The sequence below is a fragment of the Neocloeon triangulifer genome, unplaced genomic scaffold (assembly GCF_031216515.1).
Source record: "Neocloeon triangulifer isolate White Clay Creek 2 clone unplaced genomic scaffold, ASM3121651v1 ptg000003l, whole genome shotgun sequence".
Lineage (NCBI taxonomy): Eukaryota > Metazoa > Arthropoda > Insecta > Ephemeroptera > Baetidae > Neocloeon > Neocloeon triangulifer.
Window position 1 is genome coordinate 11,260,259 of NW_026775546.1, and position 21,112 is coordinate 11,281,370.

Consider the following 21,112-nt stretch of genomic DNA (forward strand, 5'->3'; position numbering starts at 1 on the left):
TGAAGCAGCATGGATGATGGAAAAGTTCTTTATAAATTTAACACTGATTGTGAGAACAAACCAATCAATTGAGACTTAGTCGACTTTTATTTGCAAAAGCAGGCACAAAATTAACTTTTTGTGCTTTTTTCAAGCCAATTATTAAATAAATACCTTATTTAGTTCATTCTTCATTCATTAGATATTGCATCGCAAAAACTTTACAACTGTACCAAAAAGGACAGAGTACTTAGAATATATTTAATTGGAAAACAAAATTGTGAAGGAAATTTTTTTTAGCACTACTTTATCCATTTATAAGGGAAATTCAATTGCCCCTGGTTATGAAGCTGAATTTTCCAGCATAATTTAATGCGTCTGCTTCAATGAGTCTTGATTTTTAATAAGCGCAAGCACCAGCCACCGATAAAATTAATGCCTCTCTGGCTTCGCAAAAAACGTCGCCTTGCAAATTACTTGCGATTAAATGACGGCTCCAGAGCAAACATAATTAAACTGGTGGAGCGAGAATAATAACGACAAGTACACAGTGCAATTAGCCGCGTGACTGCCATAAGCATTCAGCGATTTTATTTACCAGCAGCCTGCGTTCTCTTCCGTCTGCCGCTTAATTAAAAATGTCGTGAAAGAAAAACAGCCGAGTCGAGAAAATTTGATTTCGTCTCTCGGCTTTTTATTGTCCATAAATCAATCGGAGCAAGGAAGTGAGTGAGTCTCGCGGGGGGTGGCGTCAAAAGGGGCTGCGTTTCCTTTCGAGCCAGTTTGCTGACTGCTGCTGAAAAATGACTTGTTGCCCGAGTTATAAAATATGAAGTGGTTATATTTGATGTGAAAGCGCTTTTCACGCCGCCAATAATCAATAAAAGCTGACTCCGCCGAACCAACCTTTGAGAGATAATTGACAGATTGCGTGGGCGAAAAAGCAGACATCAGCGCGTGTGTCAAACGGATTTGTCCGCATTATTAATTCAAAGTAATGCAGTGAAATAATTGGGGCAAAATTTAATTTCATCACTTTCTGAAAATGGAATATATTGCAATGTATGGTTGTTTTGTAGGTGAGTTTTCTGAACATGATTTTATTATCTCTTTGCAGAAATAAAATTTAAGATCTCAATTTCTACGGCTTAATTAAAAGTTAATAATGCAGAATAATTTTCATATAAACAAAACATTTTGAAACTGCAGTAATATGTAATAAAGCTAATTATATTTTATATAATTTTACATTTAAAACGGAATTATTATATATTATTTATATTTTATTTTACGATTTAATTTCTAAAGAATGCAAATGTAAGAAAATAATTACTTTACTATACACTGATTAAAAACCATTACATTATTATTGGAGGAAAAAATTATATATATTGTGAAGTAAATAAAAAGAATCTAACTTTTGAGTGTAAAATTAAAATCGTATAAGTCTGATGGTCTGATCAAAATTAGTGATATTTAAATTGAAATATAAAATTAAAAAGTAAAATGCATTATAGTATGAATTTAAATTATTGCACAGCTCTTTTACAATAAGATTATTTCCAGTGATCTCACGTCACTCCAGAGGCGCATTTCCTTTGGCATCCCTTTAAGCCCTCATTTTGACGTAACAGCCCCCTAGGTGACGAGTGGTGCAGGAGATCGTGAGCGTATTCCAAATGATCTTCATTTAAGTGGAATTTTCAATTTAAATTTAAACGCGACTTGCCATTATGCAGCGCATTAGAGGCCTCTTCATCTCGTTTATGGCCTGGAGCGGGGAAAGGGACGCATTTTTAGTTAGGTCTTGCATTCGGATGGATGCGGCCCAACCCCATAAAACAGCCGCTCGAGTGCTTGTACGTGTTCATGTTTCACGCGAATCACCGTCGTCAAATTTTCCAGGAGCCCCTCTCGGTTTTAATGGCTTTTTAGACAGTAGCCGGTGAGCTCAAAACGTTGCTTTTACACGATATTTTTTACTAGGGCGGCAATAAAAGAGGCCAAAAATACACCAAATTTAATTTAAATTGAATAAATTCCTAGTATTTTTTTATGGCTTATTTTTAGTATTTTTCCCTTCAAGACTTAATAGCCTTTGTCGCTCATTTTTTTATGGAAATAACGCAAAAATTTTAAAAAGTGACTTATTTCATATCAAATTTATTATCAATCGCTTTCTCACAATAATCTCTAATCTATTACTTTTGAAACAAAGTGAAAATTTGGCTAAATCAGTTTATTCCTATGGCAACTGGGGGCGCTATTGGGCCGAATATCAGCAACCACAGCGCCGCCAGCGCCGTTCACATAAACTAAGCTGATTGAAAGACCATTGGAATTTCTTATGCTTTTGTTCCAAAGTTCACAAATTAATTTTGTGAGAAATGTGATAACCAATTCTGGTGCTCAGGTAGAAAATTTTCTTTTGTTCTTAGCCAATATTATTTAAAATTTGACGTTCTCGCAGACTAAAATTTAATTATATTCAAGTTTTCATTTCTCTGCTGCGATGAATAGAAATCCTCGTTATTGATTTTATAATTAAATGTACTCTTGTATTAAAAGTGTGAGAAACCATTTAATTCTGGTGGGTTATTTGCACACGTTAGAACCTGGGAAATCGATAAACTGGTCTCACACAACTCGCCACGCAACACAGGTTCTCGATATAATTGAATTTGGTCGGCAAGAGAGGCGAGCGACATTAAAAATATGGCCGGCATATCCGGCGAGTGATGGGATCCGCGGGCACAACTTTCTGGCTGGGACAAAGAGCAGCCCCGTGTATAGTAATAATAAATACACACCCGCTTGCGCGCGTGAATCGAATTGTGCGCTCACACGCGAGCGAATTTCAACGGGCGGATATTAACTGATATTAATAAACTGGGGAGCTTTTTGCAATACGGAGAGAAATAATAGGTCGTTTGAGAGGATTTCCCATAGGAATTTGAATCGTTTGGTGCGAATGCAAATACTTTATGCATTAATAGCATGGCTGAGATTTTGTTACATTGGAATGTTTTAAATAGTAATTGAGAGCTTTAATTTAAAATTATAAATTAAGAAAGTCAATGAGAGATTTTGTTTTTCCTACTTATTTGTAACTCCGGAAAAGAAATCATGAATTACTGAGTGAAAAGAAATTTGGAACCCACCTAATTTTAAATTATTACTAACTACATATTTATTAATTTAAATGTTCAATATTAAATTTTAATAATTATATGTTATTATTATAAAATTCCAGAACTAATTTAATCTTATTTCATTAACTTTTATGCCCTTTAATTACATTTTTTGACTTAAAAATAAAATATTTTTACTTGATATATAATATTGATACTAAAATTGGTTCCAAATGATCATGTATTAATTTCTTCTCTTGCTGCCGTAATTAAATTGGCGCTTTCGCACCCTGTGGGTATTGCGAGAACCCTGCCTGGGAGATAATTCCGTTTTTTGTAACCCATTAACCAATTGGCGGCCGAGAGGAGCGACTCTCTGATGTTTTATTGGGCCGATTGCAATCTTGGCGGACCACTTTATTTCTTGCGTGTCCTTTCCCGAATAGGAAATTAAACGCGGCGGCTAACAAATGTGCACGGCCGGCTGCTATCTGCACACTTCATCGCGCGCGGCTCGCAATTAATGGAATTCGCCGGCCGGCTCGTCGCTGTGTTGTGTGCCCATGTACTTGACGAGCACATTATGTACCAAGAGGATTACCCTCAGCACGTAAATGGGCACCGCATATTGATTTCAAAGTTAATCCGCCGGCAAGAGAGAGCTGCTTTATGTACCTTTGCAATGTCCCCACCCAGTTAGAATAATGATAAATTTCCGATGTGAAATCAATTTTGTTTCTTTTTTACCTCTCTGATGTTATTAATATCCTGATGTTAGTATTTGATTGAAATAGAGACGGATCCTGAGCAAAACTGGTATGTAAAGCCGTTTATTTATTATTTAGAAACATTAAAATTAAATATTTAACAAGGATAAAGTAAATTAGTAAATTTTACTCTAGATAAAATTGTTTTAAATTTCTTTTTCATTCATTTCATATTTTCCAACCTTTCCATCTTTTTTGATTTGCTCAAAGAACGTTAAATTATGCAAATCAATCAAAATTTGCTTAATTTTATTTGTAAAACATTGATGTGTATTTTCACAATTTTTGTTTGACTAGAGTTGCGGATTTTACAAAATATTTTATTTTTAGCCAAACGAGCCAATAAATAAAGCGTAAACAAAACACGGCGTACGTAATACGTCCGATTTATCTCTGGCATAACGATTGAGTAATAATTCATTCGCGCACGCACATATGCTCGGAATTTAGTTCAAATCGATACGTTGGCACCACGAGCATCACAAATTCATAAAAAAAGCGTGCATATAGTGGTGTGGGAATTCGCGCTGATTTGAAATAATAATTTTGAATGCGCGCCGCTCTCGGTTGTAAAGCCTTTCATTACGGCAGTGGCTCTTTCGCGTCATTACTGTGATTATGCACGGGTTGCCGGTGGCAAATTCGTATATGTACGAGTTCATTTGCGTCGGAAAATCAGCATAAATAAATATGCATTTCATTCGATATGCCGTAATATGTATGGTTTGAATGGAGCTTGTCAAGCGGGGAGCAAACCGCAATTTTTCGCAGCCGAAATTTTCCATTCAAAATGATAAAAACCAAAATGATTTATCGTCGCTGAAGGCCTAAAGAATGAATTTAATTAAAAAAAAAAAATAATTCCAAAGTGACGTTTAATAAATTTTAAAAATAGAGTTTCAGAACAGAACGAGTTTTATAATATTCTATTTTTGTTTTTTTTTTTTGTTTTTGAGGAAGTGACGAAATTACCGTGGAAAATAAGGCAGTGTCGTTTCCTGTGTTTTCAGAGCGAGTGTAATGCGACGTCGGGCGCGGCTCTTTCCAGCAACACAACTGTAACCGACGGTAAGTGTCCTCTTTTGTGTGGTACATGCATGCACTTTGCACACTCGTCGTGTAAACACACAATTGTGAAACTCGGGGGAAAAGAGGTCGAGAAAAATAATACTCCGGCAACAACGCAGAGTCATTATTTTGACACGTGCATTCATTATTGTGGCTACCCATTGTCTTATTTCACATTGTTTTGAAGAAAAAAAAATTAAAAGTGAAATTCATGACTTTTCAATTTTAATATGTAACAATTTACTGAGATTTATTATAAAATGTGATTTATAAAAAAAAAATTTTGTTCGAGTTAAAAAATATAAAAAAAGGTAGATTTTCAATGCGATCTAATTCTCATTGAAATTATATTCTCTGATGATTGTTATAAAAGTAGACTCTAATGTACATACTTCGGTATTCAATTAGCTTTTGTGCAGTTTCTGATGCAGTTTTGTTCTCATGGTCGGTTCTCTTTAATTATGTGTCAAAGAGAACCAAAGGCCGTCGCCCTGCTTATCCTACTTTATTGTTTCCACCAGTGGATGAGCAGCTAATATTGATACGGATTCCCATAGTCTGCCTTTCAGAAATGAAGCCGTCGTTGCAAAATTACGCAACTCGTCGACCTCTTTCATCTATAATCAGATACTTTGACACAGAAAACTCCATTTTCCTCCATCCCATTATACTTTGGAAAACGAAAGACATTTGCCTCGAATATTTCTCCAGATTGATTTTTTTATCCACTCTCAGATAAAAACAATCTCTGTGGAAAAAAAATGGATTTCGCCGAAGCACACACATCAAAAACTGCTATTCCAAATACGCACAATAACAGCCGGGGCGAGACCGAATGTTTGCTTTCTCCAGACTCCATCGGGGAAAAATCCTCGCAGACAAGACCGCCGCAGCCTCGAGTGCGAATAAATGTAATTTCCTCTTTCTCTCTTTCGCTCGCAAGCACTCTCTGGAAACGTGCAGGCCATGGAGCCTCATGAAAAATGCAAAATTTTATCATCGGCTGACGGTCGTCAATAATGCAAAACGCAGCCCCCGATTGGCTGCCCGCCGGCTCCTGATCAAATATGCAGCCCGGTCAGGCGGCAGCGGCTCTGTGACAATAAGCTGGCAGCCTCTCGCTAATATTTGATTGCGTTTCAATGTGCAGGGCACGATTGCTCCTTTTGTAAAACACTTGTCGCACCGGAAGGCGTTTCAAGTTAAAGGGAACTGAATTGGAGCTCCGGAAATTCAGGAGTGAAGAGGCAAAATTAATATTATGTATAAACTGGATAAATAATATTAATTATTTTACATTTCTTAGAATTTTTTTACTAAACAAAACATTCAAATCAATTGTTATTTGCTGGATTATATATCAATGTAGCTACTTACAATTAGTATACTCCCGTAGATAATAAAAATTTAAAACTAATCCTTTTAAAATTTTGAAGATAAATATTAAAAAAACAAATTTACATGTATTTAAAATTTAAATAAAGTTGAATTCAATGAAGGAAAAAATAGAAGAAAATTGAATTATACTAATATGATGTCAAAAATTGCCGGAGAGAAAAATAGTGGACTGATATTTTCAACTGAAACAAAAGACTAAAAGATCTATTTAACATTCGAGCTGCTCGGCGCCAACTGCCAGTGAATTATTTATTCCGCCCGGTGGTTATGTGTGTATAATTGCATTCATAAATTCAAACTTGCCGATAAAGCGCGCCATTTCCATATTCGCTCATGAGAAAGCGGCGCGCCGAGAACTAATTAAATCGGCGAACAAATCTAGCGAACCCGCACATCCACCTCATAAATTATCCACGGCTGAAATGAAGTTGTTCGTAACATGAAAAAGAGCCGCCAGTTGAATGGAAGAGTTTTCGGTGGAAAGTTCAAGAGGTGAGAAATATTGATGAGGAAAGACGCAATCTGCGAGAAGTTCCGACAAAAATTTTACAGGACCAAAATTTCAAAACTTTTTTTTAACTATTCAATTTGGGAAAAAGCTTTCATCGTTTTTTTTTCAACTTCTGGAGGAAGTGCTGAATTTTGCAAAACGCTCGTGGCAATTTTCTCCAGCAGAGATAGTGGGTCGCCGTGGCCAAGAGAAAGAAAGAAAGAAAGATGATTGGCCGTTGCAAAATTTAACGACGGTCCGCATGCGACTTATACGACGACGGCCGTAAAGCGCGCCAAGAAAAGTGTCGGCTGGCGGCTGATGAGCCATAATGGCGGCTTAGCATGTGCGTTTTTACCCCCTGCACAACAATGACATTTGCAGCGCGGAATTTACAACCTATACTAAAAGTGGAATGCGACTCGGAGAATTTTGCGGCGGAAACGTGCATTTGTGGCGCATCTCGGGGATTTGAATTATGAACCGGCCGCTTCCAAATTGCTGGAAATTTCAAAAGTTGGAAGGATGTTGGCTCAAAAATGGGGTGTTTAAAAAATACGGTTTTAATTCAAATAAAAAATTATACCAAATATCTGAAAAAAAATTATATTATGTTGAGATCTTTTAGATTTTATGAGCATAAAAATTTGTTATGGCATAGTCAAATCCTAACAACAACTGAACCCAATATTTTTGCGATTATTTGTGGTTCTGACCCCATTGTTGAAAAGACTTGTTTCGACTTTGTCTATGAGGAGTCCTTAAAATAGCATTTTAATCGTTCTTATGGTGACAAAAATGATACAAGAACAATGAATTACATTGTTGAATACTAATACCATAAAATTTCAGTGTTCTGAAGGAGGAATTTTATAAAAAATCTATTTTAAGAACTCCTTTTTGGCACGGACAAAGAAGCCTATTTTCTACAATTTCTAATAATTTCCAAAAATGCCTCCAGACGTGCAGGTTGCCTAGCTACAAAAATTGCAGGCGTGACAAGAAAATTATTATTAGACGTTCAGCTATGATAAGGCATTTTGCAGTGTTGCAAAGGTTGCATAAATTTAAAAACTTTCTGAGTATTTTTGTAAATTTCTTAAATTAAAAATTTGATGTCATTTGAAAGGTATTTTTAATGGACATGATTAAAATAATTACTGAAATAATGTATTTAATCTAGAAATATTTTAATTTATTCTATTAATTCAATGCGTTGCATATTTTTTTTAAAGTATTAATTCATATTTTATTAATTATTAGGGCTGCTTGTTTACAACTATTTACGGTGCAAGTCAGATGGTCAGTGTTTTCTTTCTAAACACATTAAAATTAATTTCCTTTTATCTTGTATGCAGCGAAGCGATAATGCAGCCGACTAACTAAAACGCAACCGACCATAATGTGGCTCGCGAGTAATGAATTCTGAAGGCTGGAACGTGTTTGTGTGTGTATATAAGTGCAAAGAGTCATAAAGTGAATTAAAGTGAGCATTTGTGCGGAAGAGAAATGCATTAGAAGCAGCTCGAGAGGAGCTGGAAAGAGATGCAGCTCACTTGGCGCGATCTTCTCTCTCAAGAGTGAGGGATAATAAAAAACGTCTGCTCTAATTTTAGGCGAGGAATATAAACTCTTCCTTGGACGGCTTTTCAATTTACGACTTCCCTATGCTCACGGAACAAACCTACGCGAATCAAAGTTTCTTTTGATAAAGCGAAGAAAACAATGAGAACGTTTCAGCGCAGTTTTATTTCCGGCGTGGTACCGGAAGTCATTTCGAGAGGACCGCCTGCCTAATTCCCTCGCGGATATGAGAATGGCCCGGAAGAGTTGAGAAAAGAAATTCCGACAGGTCTCTGAGCGCGCGAGATGAGAAAATTGAAAGGAGCAAGTGCCGGCAAATTGGGTCGCTTTTCTCTTTTTCTCTCGAGCACACGCAGGCAGGCAGACAACTTGTTCGCAGGCACTTGGGAATCCAGAGTCGCCCGCCGTGTCAACTTTGCGCTCCGACGGCGAGAAATGTACTCGACTCTTGAGTACTCACTCACAATTTGAAAACAAACATTGTTAAATTGTTAGACCGTCACTCAAAGCAATGTTTGCTTTGATAAAAGCCTGCTAATTCGTATATCTTAAATTTTTTATAATAAACAAAAAATAACAATATCCATGAAAATTATAATATAATTTAGGAAGATTTTGACTAGTTTTTAGATAAAAAATTTCAAAATGAAGGGCTAAATTAAATAATTTTTACTATATTAAGTTGAAACATTTTTTATGAAATTATTAAATTTTTTTTGCTATTTTTCTGAGTTTCGCATTTAAAAACCTTCGTAAAATCTGGTAAAATCAGCTTCTATTATATTTTCTGTAGTGAGACATTGAAAAATAACTCTTTAAAACATCATTAAAACATCAGAAAACTTCCCCTTTTAGCATTTTTCAACATTTTTCATTGTTTCTTGAAGATAGTTTACCTGTCTTGGCTGAGGCTATTACTATATTATTAGCCGATCGTAATTTAAATACTTTTATTTTGATCCTGCAGCAACAAATATTTTTATTCACAAAAAAAAATAATCATATAAAATGAAACTTGCTAAAATATTCTAGCCAAGTTGTTATTTACTTAATTTAGTTGAATTTTTCAGATTTTAAAACCTTGTTAAATTTCATTAATTAAAATAATAAGAACATTATAATAAATTTTCATGAATGTGTACTTAAAATATTCAAAAATTCATAATCACGGCAATTTTAAAGCTTAATATATATTATGTTTCACATTGCCAAAGAATTAAATGAAAACTTATATAATTGGGTTATTTTTTAATTGTTCTCTGTTTAGCATCAATATAAATACACAGATTTTATTATATTTATAACAAATATTTTTTGTATAAAAATAGCTCTCTGGGATAGCGTTTTGGACTTCTCTCAATTTCAGTATTATACTTTTCATCCATCTATTGATGAATCTCCAGAGAATCGGATCTAAAGAAAGACCAATTATCTTCGTTGCTATGTGAACCCAATCGGAAAGGAGTATATGGAAGGGTTGAATTAAGGCGGCGAGAGAAATCGTATTTTTCAGCCATCAATCAGTGCTGACGCGTCGGGCGGATCGAATGCGCAAAGAGGCGAGAAAAAGCCATTTACGGCGAGAGAAAGTCTCTCTCTCCGCAGAATATAATCGCGTTAAAAGTTTTGGCCGCGTTTTAATCGGGCGCGCGCGAATTCAGCCCATTATCCAATATAATGACTCGGTCGCCGATATGAAGAGCGGCTGATCCGAGGGAGCGACTAATCAGACGACGAGCGCTTAATTCGCGCCGCGGCTCTCTTGTTAAATTATGTCAAAAAACAAAGTTTTAATTGCTCCTCGGTGGCTGAGCAACTTTTCATAAACGAGCGCGCTTTATTTTCTCACCCTCGCGTTTTTTTTTAACTCCGGGAAATTTCTTTTTAAATTCAGCTCGCTCGCGACAGTGGTAAACTAGGGCCGGCTCGTGGTAATTGTCGGTTCTGACGCCCAGCAAATTGCTGTTTTACGTTTCTCCTCTCTTATGAGGGATGCGGCACGTGTGTCTCTTTAAAGAGCCAATTTGCAGAAGTAAGGAAGAAGTTGTCTTTAAAGATCTTAAAGTAATTTTCTTTCCTTGATGGGTTTTCTGAAAACAGATTCACATAATTTCCATCCAGTTATTAGTCTATATTCGTTTTAAAACAATCTAAATACCAATTTATTTTTTACAAAATTTATTTTGAATTTTAACATTTGAATTGGTCTTTAACATTTTTTATATATAAATATTGAAATTTATTAAATTAACCTTTGTCAGAATCGAGATTACACTAAATTCTCGCCCTTACCTGCATAATTATCAGACACATTTCAAGGCAAAAGCATTTTTTGAATTTTGGAAAGAAATTTTAAATTATTGAAATTCTGAAGTTTATCTATTTAGTTTTTCAATTCGAACTTTTAAGAAAGTTTTTATGAAATTTTGAGCAAATTTGATCAGGCTAATTTAAAATGATAAAAATAAATTTGCCAAGGAAACTTTTCCGAGCCTTCCTCCCTAGGCTGCACACATGATAATGTTTGACTTTTGATCAAACTCTTGGTTCTGAGGAAAAAATGTTATAGCAATCAAGCTGTCAAAATTTTCGAGTAACACGTTTCCATCAGAGCGATCAAACAACGCCCGGGAGCTGCAGAATGAATAATTGAGTACGGCGAGGTGCCTGAACACCCAGAATAATTACACTTCGACAGCGGCGAGAGGTGAGTAGTAGTGAAGTCAGCACAACAAATTTAGCGACCGGCGGCTGACGAGGTTCGAACAGCTCATTCACTCTCGAACAAGCAAACAAACACAGAAACTAACCAACAGGCCTGAAATTTAGTGCTAGACAGAATGCGTGGCAGGCCGAGGGACAAAACACTTCCCAGGCGTTTACCGGAATATTGTGTCTATTTTGGGTCTGGGAACTTGAGCAGTTAAGCGTTTTGAAATTGCTCTGCTTTAAATAAACCAGAGTGAAAAGGGGTCGGAGAAAATTCGTTGCAGAAACGCTTTTATGGAAGTGATTCTTTCTTTCCTCTCCAGAGAGGGCTCTTTCTTAATTAACCGCCTAAGCCGGCAAACACACGCGAAGGAACGTGGATAAGTGACTTCTTTCGGAGGGAAACTGATCTCTTAATCTGCCCCAAGAAAATAAGACCGGATTTCGTTCCGGCGCGGCTAATGGGGTCGTCTCGTGTTAGTCTGCCCTGCTGATCAGGGCGTGAGCGGTCCATTACTTTTGTTCTGTAATAGGTGTCATTTGTCATTGGGTGGCCTTTGACACTCGGCCTGACACAGGACATATATTTTCTTGAATCATTAACCAGGAAGTGAAATCTAGGGCGATTATTGAATTTGATTTCAGGGAAGTTTTTTTAAAATATATAAATTAAAAATTTTCATTTTGGATATGGTCAAAATAATTTTTTCCGAGTGACCAAATTCTAAAGTAAAGTAACAAAAATCTTAATATTTTTTGTTACTCACTTATTATTTCAGATTTTGAATAAGCGAATTCTAAAACTGGAAGTATTAATTGCTTTTAAATTGATTATATTTCATAAATTAACACATTTTTTAATTCAATTATTTAAAGGCTTTAAGAGCTAAAGCACAATAATTCATTTAGTTAATTGCAATAAGATAAAAAAAATTGATAAGAGATAGATTGGACGGACTTGAAATAAATTGGTACGCTATGAAACCTTCATTCTAAATTTCAAAGTTATTCCAAAGTTTTGACTTTTGCACGAAAATTTCACCTAAATAACTTTCCAACCTGGAAAATACAAACCCTTGAAAGCAACAAAGCTCCAGAAACAAAAAGTCATAGAAACTTTGAAGAGAGGAAAGTTTCACGAAAACACGGCGGGCATTTAAAAATGGAGAAAAGCTCGCCTTTGAATAATTCCATCTCAAGCGCCAAGGAATGAAAAGAGCTGCTTGAAAGTTGGAAAAATAACAGCGCCAAAAATGGCCTCACCGCTCTCCACCCTAATATTAATAATAATTATACAACTTTCTTAGCCGCACCGGCGTAATGGCTCTCGTCTTTTATGCTCCATAAGTCTGCTAGTTAATATTCCGAGTGAATGTGCGGTTTAATAAAAAGACCCTTTTATTGTTAAGCGGCGAGGAAATTATTACACCGTTGTCACCGCAAGATGTTTTCACCCGAGTTTGTCCGCGAGCAAATTATGTTGCGACGAATCCTCCAAGTTATTGCCACCCCGAGCACTGCTTGCAAAACATCTCATCGTCGTAAATTCTGGTTGTGTTGGGGAGAGGCTTTGGAGAAATTCCCAAATTAAATGAGTTTAAAAAGCTAAAGATTTTCCAGAGATAGGAACTTCTCTTGGAATTTATTTTCGAGGAAGGCAATCTGCATAAGTGGAAAAAGACATTTCTCGGAAAAGGAGGTCGACCGAGTGTAAAACACGAACGTTAACGATATGCCAGAGAGGCTTCTAGCGTTTTTAATTTTCATAAAAACTAATTTATAGCGTGGCGACGAGCACAAGAAAAGAAGTGTCGTGAGAAGTAGACTGTATAGAAATGAGCATCCTTCCTTATTTTCGTAGCGCTTAAATATTTATAACGAGATAAAATTAATAGAATTCTGATATAAACACGTCTCCTCATCGCGGCGTGTGACGTTTTAAGCGCTTTTTACGCGCGAGAAGAAGTTTTTCCCTCGAGGCTTTTATCGTCACTTTTGTTTTTTCCAAGAGGCTGTCTCATAAATTAAGCCGGGACGTCACAACTTCCGAGATTGGCTTTGCATTAAAATAAAGAAGCTGCTTAAAAAGGAAAAGAAAAAATTCATATTGAATAATATTAAGTGAAATCTAAAATGGAAAAAAGATTGATGGATAATATTGATATTTACATTAAAGATTTTATTTCAAAGAACCAGAAATAAATTTTCTTTTGCAAATAATAAATTCCGATTTCTTTCAAATTGAATTGCAGTTTAATTTGGAAAAAAAATTAAAAACATTTCAAATTATCCACTATATCTAATAAATATAATAGTCTAATTGTATAATTATTACAGGAAGAATCGCGGCCAAAACCAAGTAACAATAATTTATTAGAACGCAAAATTATTAATAGCAACGAATTCATGTGTTGATGAGAGCCTTACGATAAAATTTCTTTATTTTAGCTGCCATTCTTCTTTTAATTAAGGTTGTGTGAAAGTTCATTTAATTAGTAAAAAAAAAACAGGAAAATTTTAGAGATTTCAGCACGTATACCTGTTTTGAATCCAAGTTTTTCTTGTAAATTTCTGTAAAAATATTGAACAATACAATATTGTTGATCAATCATTGCTAAAACAATCTAATTTAGGAAGAAATCTTCTGCCACAGTTAATCTTAAAAATTTTATTAATAGTTACTATTATTTAAATAAAATTTTTGTTGCAATTTTCATCTTTGGATTTGAAATGAAACCATTATTTCAAAAGTAAAAAATATAAAGACTAATAATAATCAGAGATTTCTTTCATCTCTATTTTCTACTATCTTTCTTTTAAGGAGCTTTCCATTAAAAAAATCTTTGCAAAAGCAGGCTCGGCTGTGAGATGAATGAGATGATGCATGGAGCAGGCACTTGAAAAGCAACTCCAGTTTTACGCCAATCTTAACTGACAGGTGCGAGCCGGGAAATTTTCCCACGACTCCTTTTACATTTTCCCAAGTCAGTAAAAAAGTTCTCCGTCGACAGAAGCAATCTGGTCTCTTTCTCTGTCGACACATTTTCTCCAAACAAGGCGCTAATGCCCCTCGTCTCGTGGTGATAAAATTCGCGCGCGCAGAGAGACAAGAGTTCGACGCGGCGAGGAATTTATGGCCGTTGCAATCTGGGCGTCGATTCATCCGGGGCTGCTGCTTTTTTACACCACCCTTTTCCTTTTTCGCGGGACGTGACGGGAATGCAGGGGAGAGCACCTTCCTTTCCGGCGAGATGTAATCCCGGGGCGCTCCTCATGATACATGGCCGCCGTCGTAAAAATAAAATTTTCCCGTCCACGGCCGCTCGTCCTTGTAAATTTGATATCTCTGTCACACCTATCGGGGGTGGCTCTGCCAAAGGAACTGCGTGATAGGGGTGGAAATATGTGAAAATTGGAAAAGAATGGGGTATGAAAACAAGAGATTGCCGAGTATTTTCCTCCTCAATTTTTGCTAGAAATTTTTTTTGTGTAAAAAACTAGGCATGTACTATGATTTTTTGTACTGATTTTAACATAAATTTTAACAGGCACTATTATCAGTTTAGTTTTAAAAATAGTAATCGATCCTGAAGATTCTCATAAAGAGTTTGGGTTTATTTAATTAAAATTTGATAACTGATGAAATAAATAGCAAAGAAAATATGATTCTATATTAAATTTGTTGGTGAAAACCAAATCTAGAAAATATTTTTTTTTTTTAAAGAGGGGTTGTAACAATAAATTTATTTGGAATTAGTGCACAAAGCCCTAAAATCCTTGTCATAAAAAAGGAAATCTGTAAAAATACCATTTTTCTGGAGAGCAGGTTTGGGGCTTATCTAGTCGTATTTCCGCAAGGTGGACATTCGATTCGCCTTCTGGGATTTTTTTTGCCGGCTGCTGTTGCTTCGAATTTTTCCTGGTATCGCCTCTGCAGCGCCAACCCTATTATTTGCTGTGTAAAATACGCGCCGACGCCAATTTTGGTATTCGGAGCACGTGGCCGCACGCGTTGCGCGATAATGCACGCTGATTTAGGAAAAATGTAAGCAAAGCCAATAAAGTACGATCGTGCGCCTTGGAAATCGCATGCACGCGGAAACCCAAAGCCCAAGAAGTGCACGTTCGAACATTCATATGTAAAAAAGGCAAAAAAGCAGAGGTCGAGTAGCGAACAAAGAAGAGCCTCTCAAAAAATAATAATAATCAAGGCTGTTTTAAAATTCTCTCGTCCTTAATTCTTTTAAGGACTTAATATGAAATAAAAATAATAGTCCTTTTGACATACACTAAAATTGAATTAAAACAATGTTAATATTCTAGGAATATTTCGTAATATTCAAAACAAGACGATATCAATCTTGTTTGAAACTAACTAAATCTTCATGTCTGGTGAAAGGCAAAGCAACTGCACAATCCTGGTAAGCTCATTTTCTCAGCGATATAATAGCGGTCCCTATTCCCTTCTGGAGCCGAGTTGGCGAAATGAAATTAGCGCATTCGCGCGCGCATCCATCGTGCAAGTTTCGCGGCAAATCCCTCGCCTAATTCAACGCAACTAGTTGTCGAGAGAGAGAAAGCAGGGATGCCCACCTTGGACCGCAAAGTCTTAGGGTCGTTCGTCGGGAGGGACGATCAGGGATCGAGTTTGAGCCCCCGGGGGAGGCCAAGAGCAAGCAAATCCCCATACAGGTGTTCTGGGAGGAGGATTTGAAAGCAGCAGCTTGACTTATGGAACGACCGCAGCGTGCACGGAAATTTATTAATTTGACGGCGGAGCTGGTGGCGGCGGCGGCGAACTCCTTTGTGCTGCAGCAGCACGCTCTGCGGTTTGTCCCGAGACGCCAGAGCGAAATTCAATTTTAGCCGCCCGTGCATCTTCTGCCAACAAAAGTCTGCACCGCACAATCTCCCTTTTTCAGCGAACAACAATTTGAAAATATGTGTGGAGAGAATGCAACAGAAATTGGCAAAAAATAATATATATTAGCTCATCAAATAATTTTAATTAAAATTGATTTATATTTTAATTATTTTTTATTTTATTTTGCCTTTTTGCGAACAGATGGATTAGCAGATGCTAGTTAAGAAAATATGGAAATATATTGTTACAAGGTTAAATATCATATTAAAACTTGGATATGAATTAATATTTGATCACAAATTTTTATTTCTAGCGTATTCTTGCTGCTTAATTAATAATAAAATTGTTTCTGTTATTCTCACTTACGATGTATGATAGCAGAGCATTAAATTCAAAGTAGGTTGTTTCTATGTTCAAATTTCGCTGAAATCTTTTAGGACTTATTTTATTATCAATTGGAGTATAATTTGAATTATTCAAGCATCAATTTTGACGCTTTAAAATGATTCACTTGCAATAATTTTTATTTCAATATGACGATTTTTATGATCTTTTTGTCACATTCAAACACAGTTCACAATCAGAAATTAAAAATGATCCAAATAATCAAATTGAAATTTAGGTGTCTTGATTTAAATTCTGCTTTCATTGTCGTTTTTCTTTAATAGTTTATTATTTTGAAAATAAAACAAATTCCGGAACTGTATCGTGACTCGGAAAACCAACCAAGTTAACGCCGAATCAAAATTGAAACAATTTGAATCAACCCTCTTGATCATGAAATTCCGCTATAAATATTTAAATTACTTTGAAAATAAATTTCATAATTTGAATTTTATACAAAACTACTGAGGTCAAACCATTCATGGCAGCGCTCGCATTTAATAGTTCATTTAAAAAATAGTTAATTTGCTCTAGGCCAAATTTAATTAATGGGAATGACATACAAAATAGCATCCATTCTATTTTCAAGGTAAATTAGTTTTTGTTTGGAGTTTGGACTTTTATTTTGTTTCCCCACAAAACAAGAAGGGCGTGCTGAAAAAATTCAAAATATTGACAATTAATTAAAGCCCAGAGGCGATGACTGATAATTAAATTTAACCCTGTGAAATTCTACTTTCTCTATTAATTATATTTTAAAATATATTTTAAAGAATCAGTCCAAAAAATATCATCACAACCAATATTTTGTGTTATATTTTCCTCGGTTGTCTTTTACTGAAGGATTTTCTGTTCAAAATAAATTGCGATTTTGAACCTTTGACGTCAGAATGTATACCGGCCTGCTTCATTTCTGTCTGACCACACTTGCACGTACACAAAGCAAATCCGAGATGAGTTTCAATTTTGCATGTACAAGGAACGGCTCGAGGGCGAGAAAAACAGGCCTTCTGAATGAATGCAGGGGCGATCGGGGTCATCCGAGGAAGCCTTTTTCTTGCCCGCAGCGTCACTTCTTAATCAACGACGCCGTGAAACCAAAGCCCTGTGTACAGAAATGTGGATTTGTTTTGCTGTAATCACGGTCTGCCGCGCGCGCACCGACTTCAAACGGCTTCCCTCTGACCTGTGTGTTGTTTCGCAGTTTTACCTGCTCCGGCTTTCTCCCTTTGCTCTGGCCAAAGCAAACAAACCTGCTTCCTCCCTCTGCCAAAACGCACGGGCCGAAATCCGATCCGCTAGATAATCTGTCGGCTTTTCCTTCCACCGAAAGAGACTCGGTCAGAAACCAAAAAAACCGAATCCCTGCAGGCGGATTAATGTGGCTTTATAAACTGGTAAAATAATAACTCTGTTGTTGTTTTTGGAGGAGCGCGATTGCAAATTGGATTAATTCCGGAGGATGGTTCATGTTAAAAGTTGTTTTGAAAACAGAATGTAATCATCGTCACAACAACAAAAAACTGATTCGAGAAATAATTTGATTCCAGAGGTGACATTGATGGAGTTCTTGATGGAAGAGTAACGGACTTCATAACTCAGGTGAGAATTGAATTATATAAATATGAGTAATGCCGATTTATATTTTATTTGAAAAAATAAAACTTTTTAAAATCAAATTCATCAAGAAATTATGTGTAGTGGGCAGTAAAATAAGCATATTTATGATAAATTTAATATTAAAATGTTCACGGAAAAAAATCAAAAGAAGACTCCATAATGAAATTTTTAAATTTATCAAAAATGGTTCCCAAACAATTTTGACTTTTTTAGTGGGACTTTTTTAATTTTTAATTATTTTATTATCACTTTAAACAACTTAAAAGACGGTAATGAGCTTTTTTTTCGTTATTTTAATTTTTTCCCATAACCAAATACTTTCTAAATATAAACGTTTAAGAAATTATATAAAAGCCATTAGTTTTTTCTTTGTACTGTCTTGTTTATTTCATAATTTTTTCTCTACTCGAAGATTTCCCAGGATTTTTAAATTATATTGAAACTTGTTTTTCTGTGGAATGGAAAGCTTTAAAATATTCACATTTAAAAAAAAAGTGGATAGCAATATGAGCAGAGATTTCAATGTGCTACACAAATAACCTTCATTACTTGCAACAAAAAGCATATTTAAGCCGCAACAGTGATTTCAAAAAGGAAGGAATTATGCCACTCTCTGCCCACTCTGACCTATTTTCAAAGAGCTGCAATTCGGAAAAAAATGAATGATGCTGTTCCATTTGAGGATATAACGAACCACTTATAAAATGTAAAATGAGAGACTATTTTATCTCTGTGGAGTGCCAGGAGGCAGACGGACATATTCGATTCAACGAAATTCGCAACGAATTCTTTTTTCAAAAAGTTCCATTCACATAATCCCATTTCAAAAAGATATTCATTCAAAGTGCTGTCTGGCAATGAAAGCTCACAAAAAGGGGAGAGAGAGGAAAGGCGAAATTCGCAGTCATCGCCAGGCAACGCGGCAGCGGCGGCGATAAAAATGAAAAATTCACGTTCATGGGGTTCCTCTTTCAAAATCATTTTTATTATATTATTTAAGACTTGATTAACGGAGCACAATAATTTTCATTGTTATTAGGGCGCGGTGATTGATGGGCAAAGTCGGGTTTCAAGAGAGCGCCCTCTAAAAATTCTGCTGCTCACAAAGAGTTGAATTTTTTTACTCTCCCGGCTCTGCAATCGAGCTGCCTTTTTATTCGCAGGCTCGAATCAATGCTCGCTCGACGTACGAGTACTTCTTGCTTCCGAAAGGGAGTTTTTAACGAGGCGCGGCCGCAATGAATGGCCTCTTGAGTTGCGAGTGAGCGAGCGTTTCAAACTAACTATTCGTCGGGTTGAAGCAGCCGCAGATGAAAAAGTGTACTCGGGCAAATATTCGGTCAGTTTGGTAAATACGGTTGAAAAACAAATATAGAGACTGGAGTGCTTGGCATTGCTTAACACCGACCGCTTCAAAGGGAATTTCTGTTGGATTTTGTTTAAGAAATACTGAAGAAATACTAAAAGTCAAGTTTTTATTTTATCTAATTGTAAATTCTGTGTTTATTTGAGCGATATTTAAACATTCATCCTCTAGACTAGAAGGTCAATAATAAATTTAAAAATTATAATTTATTTATATTTAATATAGATTTCAATAGTTTAATAATAACAATTGTTGTATTATGTCAAGATGGGATAAAAATTTAACAACTAATATGTTATTTTTTTTAGAGTTTTCTCAGTTTTCATTGAAACAACAAAATCCTATGAAATTATTAATTTTATATCATGTTGGAATTTCCACTTAACCAAGACAACTTTGCCATATTAGGATTTTTTAATTAAAAAAACAAATAATAATAATACTAATTTTACCAAAAAATCTCATAAAGAAACGTAATTTTTATTGATTGAAATGCACTTTTATAATAGAAATCATAAAAAAGGTTACTTCATAAATTAAAATAAAAAATAGATGCAAACTATTTGTCACCAAGTCAATGATTCAAGCATTAAATTCCTGTAATTTAATTTTGAGATAAAATTAAACCTTTTATTTGCAGAAAAATGGATGGTTGGCGAAATGGCGGCTCCAAAAAGGGCCACTACAGCCCGCAAATTTTGATTTCTCGCCCAATCGGCCGCCGACGATGGCTGACCAAGGTGTTCAAGTCCATCCTGGTTGTGGTGCTACTGGTCACCATCTGCATCAACGTCATGTTCATCATGGACACGGCAGGCAGATTGAAAGAAGAGGCGCTGCTCACAGGTAAGATTAACACAGAATGAAAATATTTAAAATTTATTCACCCTACCTTGAACTTGGGATAATTTTCAGAAAAACGTATATTATAAAAATAAAATAATAATAAATCTACAAGTCAAATATGCATTTTAAAATTTAAAATTTATTGCTTAAAAGATTTTTATAAAATTTGAAAACGAAGCGTTTTATTTTTTTTTCTTTTAAGTAACAATTTGTGACATTTTCATGGCTTTACTTTTGAAGTTCTGGAATGGGAGATAAACTCAGCCAAGCACAAAATTGACTAGAAAGACCAAGTCCGTCGCCTGCGAAACCCAGGTTTATGCAACGCGCCGGACAGGCACGTCAGCCGAGAAGTCTATTCCTGCGGCGCACGAATTTCCTGTCCTTTTTCTGCTTGTCTCGCCATTTCTGCAGAGAGTAAACTCTGCGAAAACTTTTGATTGCAGGTGCCAGCGGCAGTGACGCGGCGGTGGACGCTGACAGCAGGCGAAACAACTTCCGTCTGCAGGAAAGCCAACCCAAAGCTTTAGCCATCGAAGTTCTCTCGAGTCAGTCCAAAGTTTCAGTCACCGTCGACGGCGCCACAGTAAGCAAAATAATTTTTTGCATGCAGTTTACAATTAGCTTTAAGTAATGTAGATCAATCATAAAAGTTTAAAAACTTAATGGGTTCAAATTTGTTTCCTGTTATTAAAACTTTGCAATTTTTATAGCCACTACAGACAAATTTAATTTTGGCTGCCAAAATTGGAAATTAAAAAATAAATCCTGGTCCTGGACTTCTCATAAGACGCACATAATTTGCTTTGTCTCAATAACTATTATAGAGAAAATTTTGAGGAATGAGTTGGATAATTTTTTACATTAGTTTTTTGCCACATTTAAAAAAAATATTTTAACAAAATA

General features: G+C 35.7%; 1 protein-coding gene across 7 annotated transcripts in view; it reads left to right on the forward strand.

Moving 5' to 3' along the window:
• Positions 1-21,112, forward strand: part of LOC132205602 (protein O-linked-mannose beta-1,2-N-acetylglucosaminyltransferase 1-like) — a 166,188-nt gene that overhangs the window by 140,776 nt on the left and 4,300 nt on the right. For 6 of the 7 annotated variants that reach the window (XM_059634751.1, XM_059634754.1, XM_059634752.1 and 3 more), the window contains 4 exons: positions 4,888-4,945; positions 17,925-17,976; positions 20,001-20,206; positions 20,653-20,792. In XM_059634751.1, the coding sequence (XP_059490734.1) occupies positions 20,005-20,206; positions 20,653-20,792 (342 nt within the window). In that variant the 5' untranslated portion in view covers positions 4,888-4,945; positions 17,925-17,976; positions 20,001-20,004. The remainder of the gene's footprint in view (positions 1-4,887; positions 4,946-17,924; positions 17,977-20,000; positions 20,207-20,652; positions 20,793-21,112) is intronic. The other variant, XM_059634757.1, reaches the window with a different exon arrangement.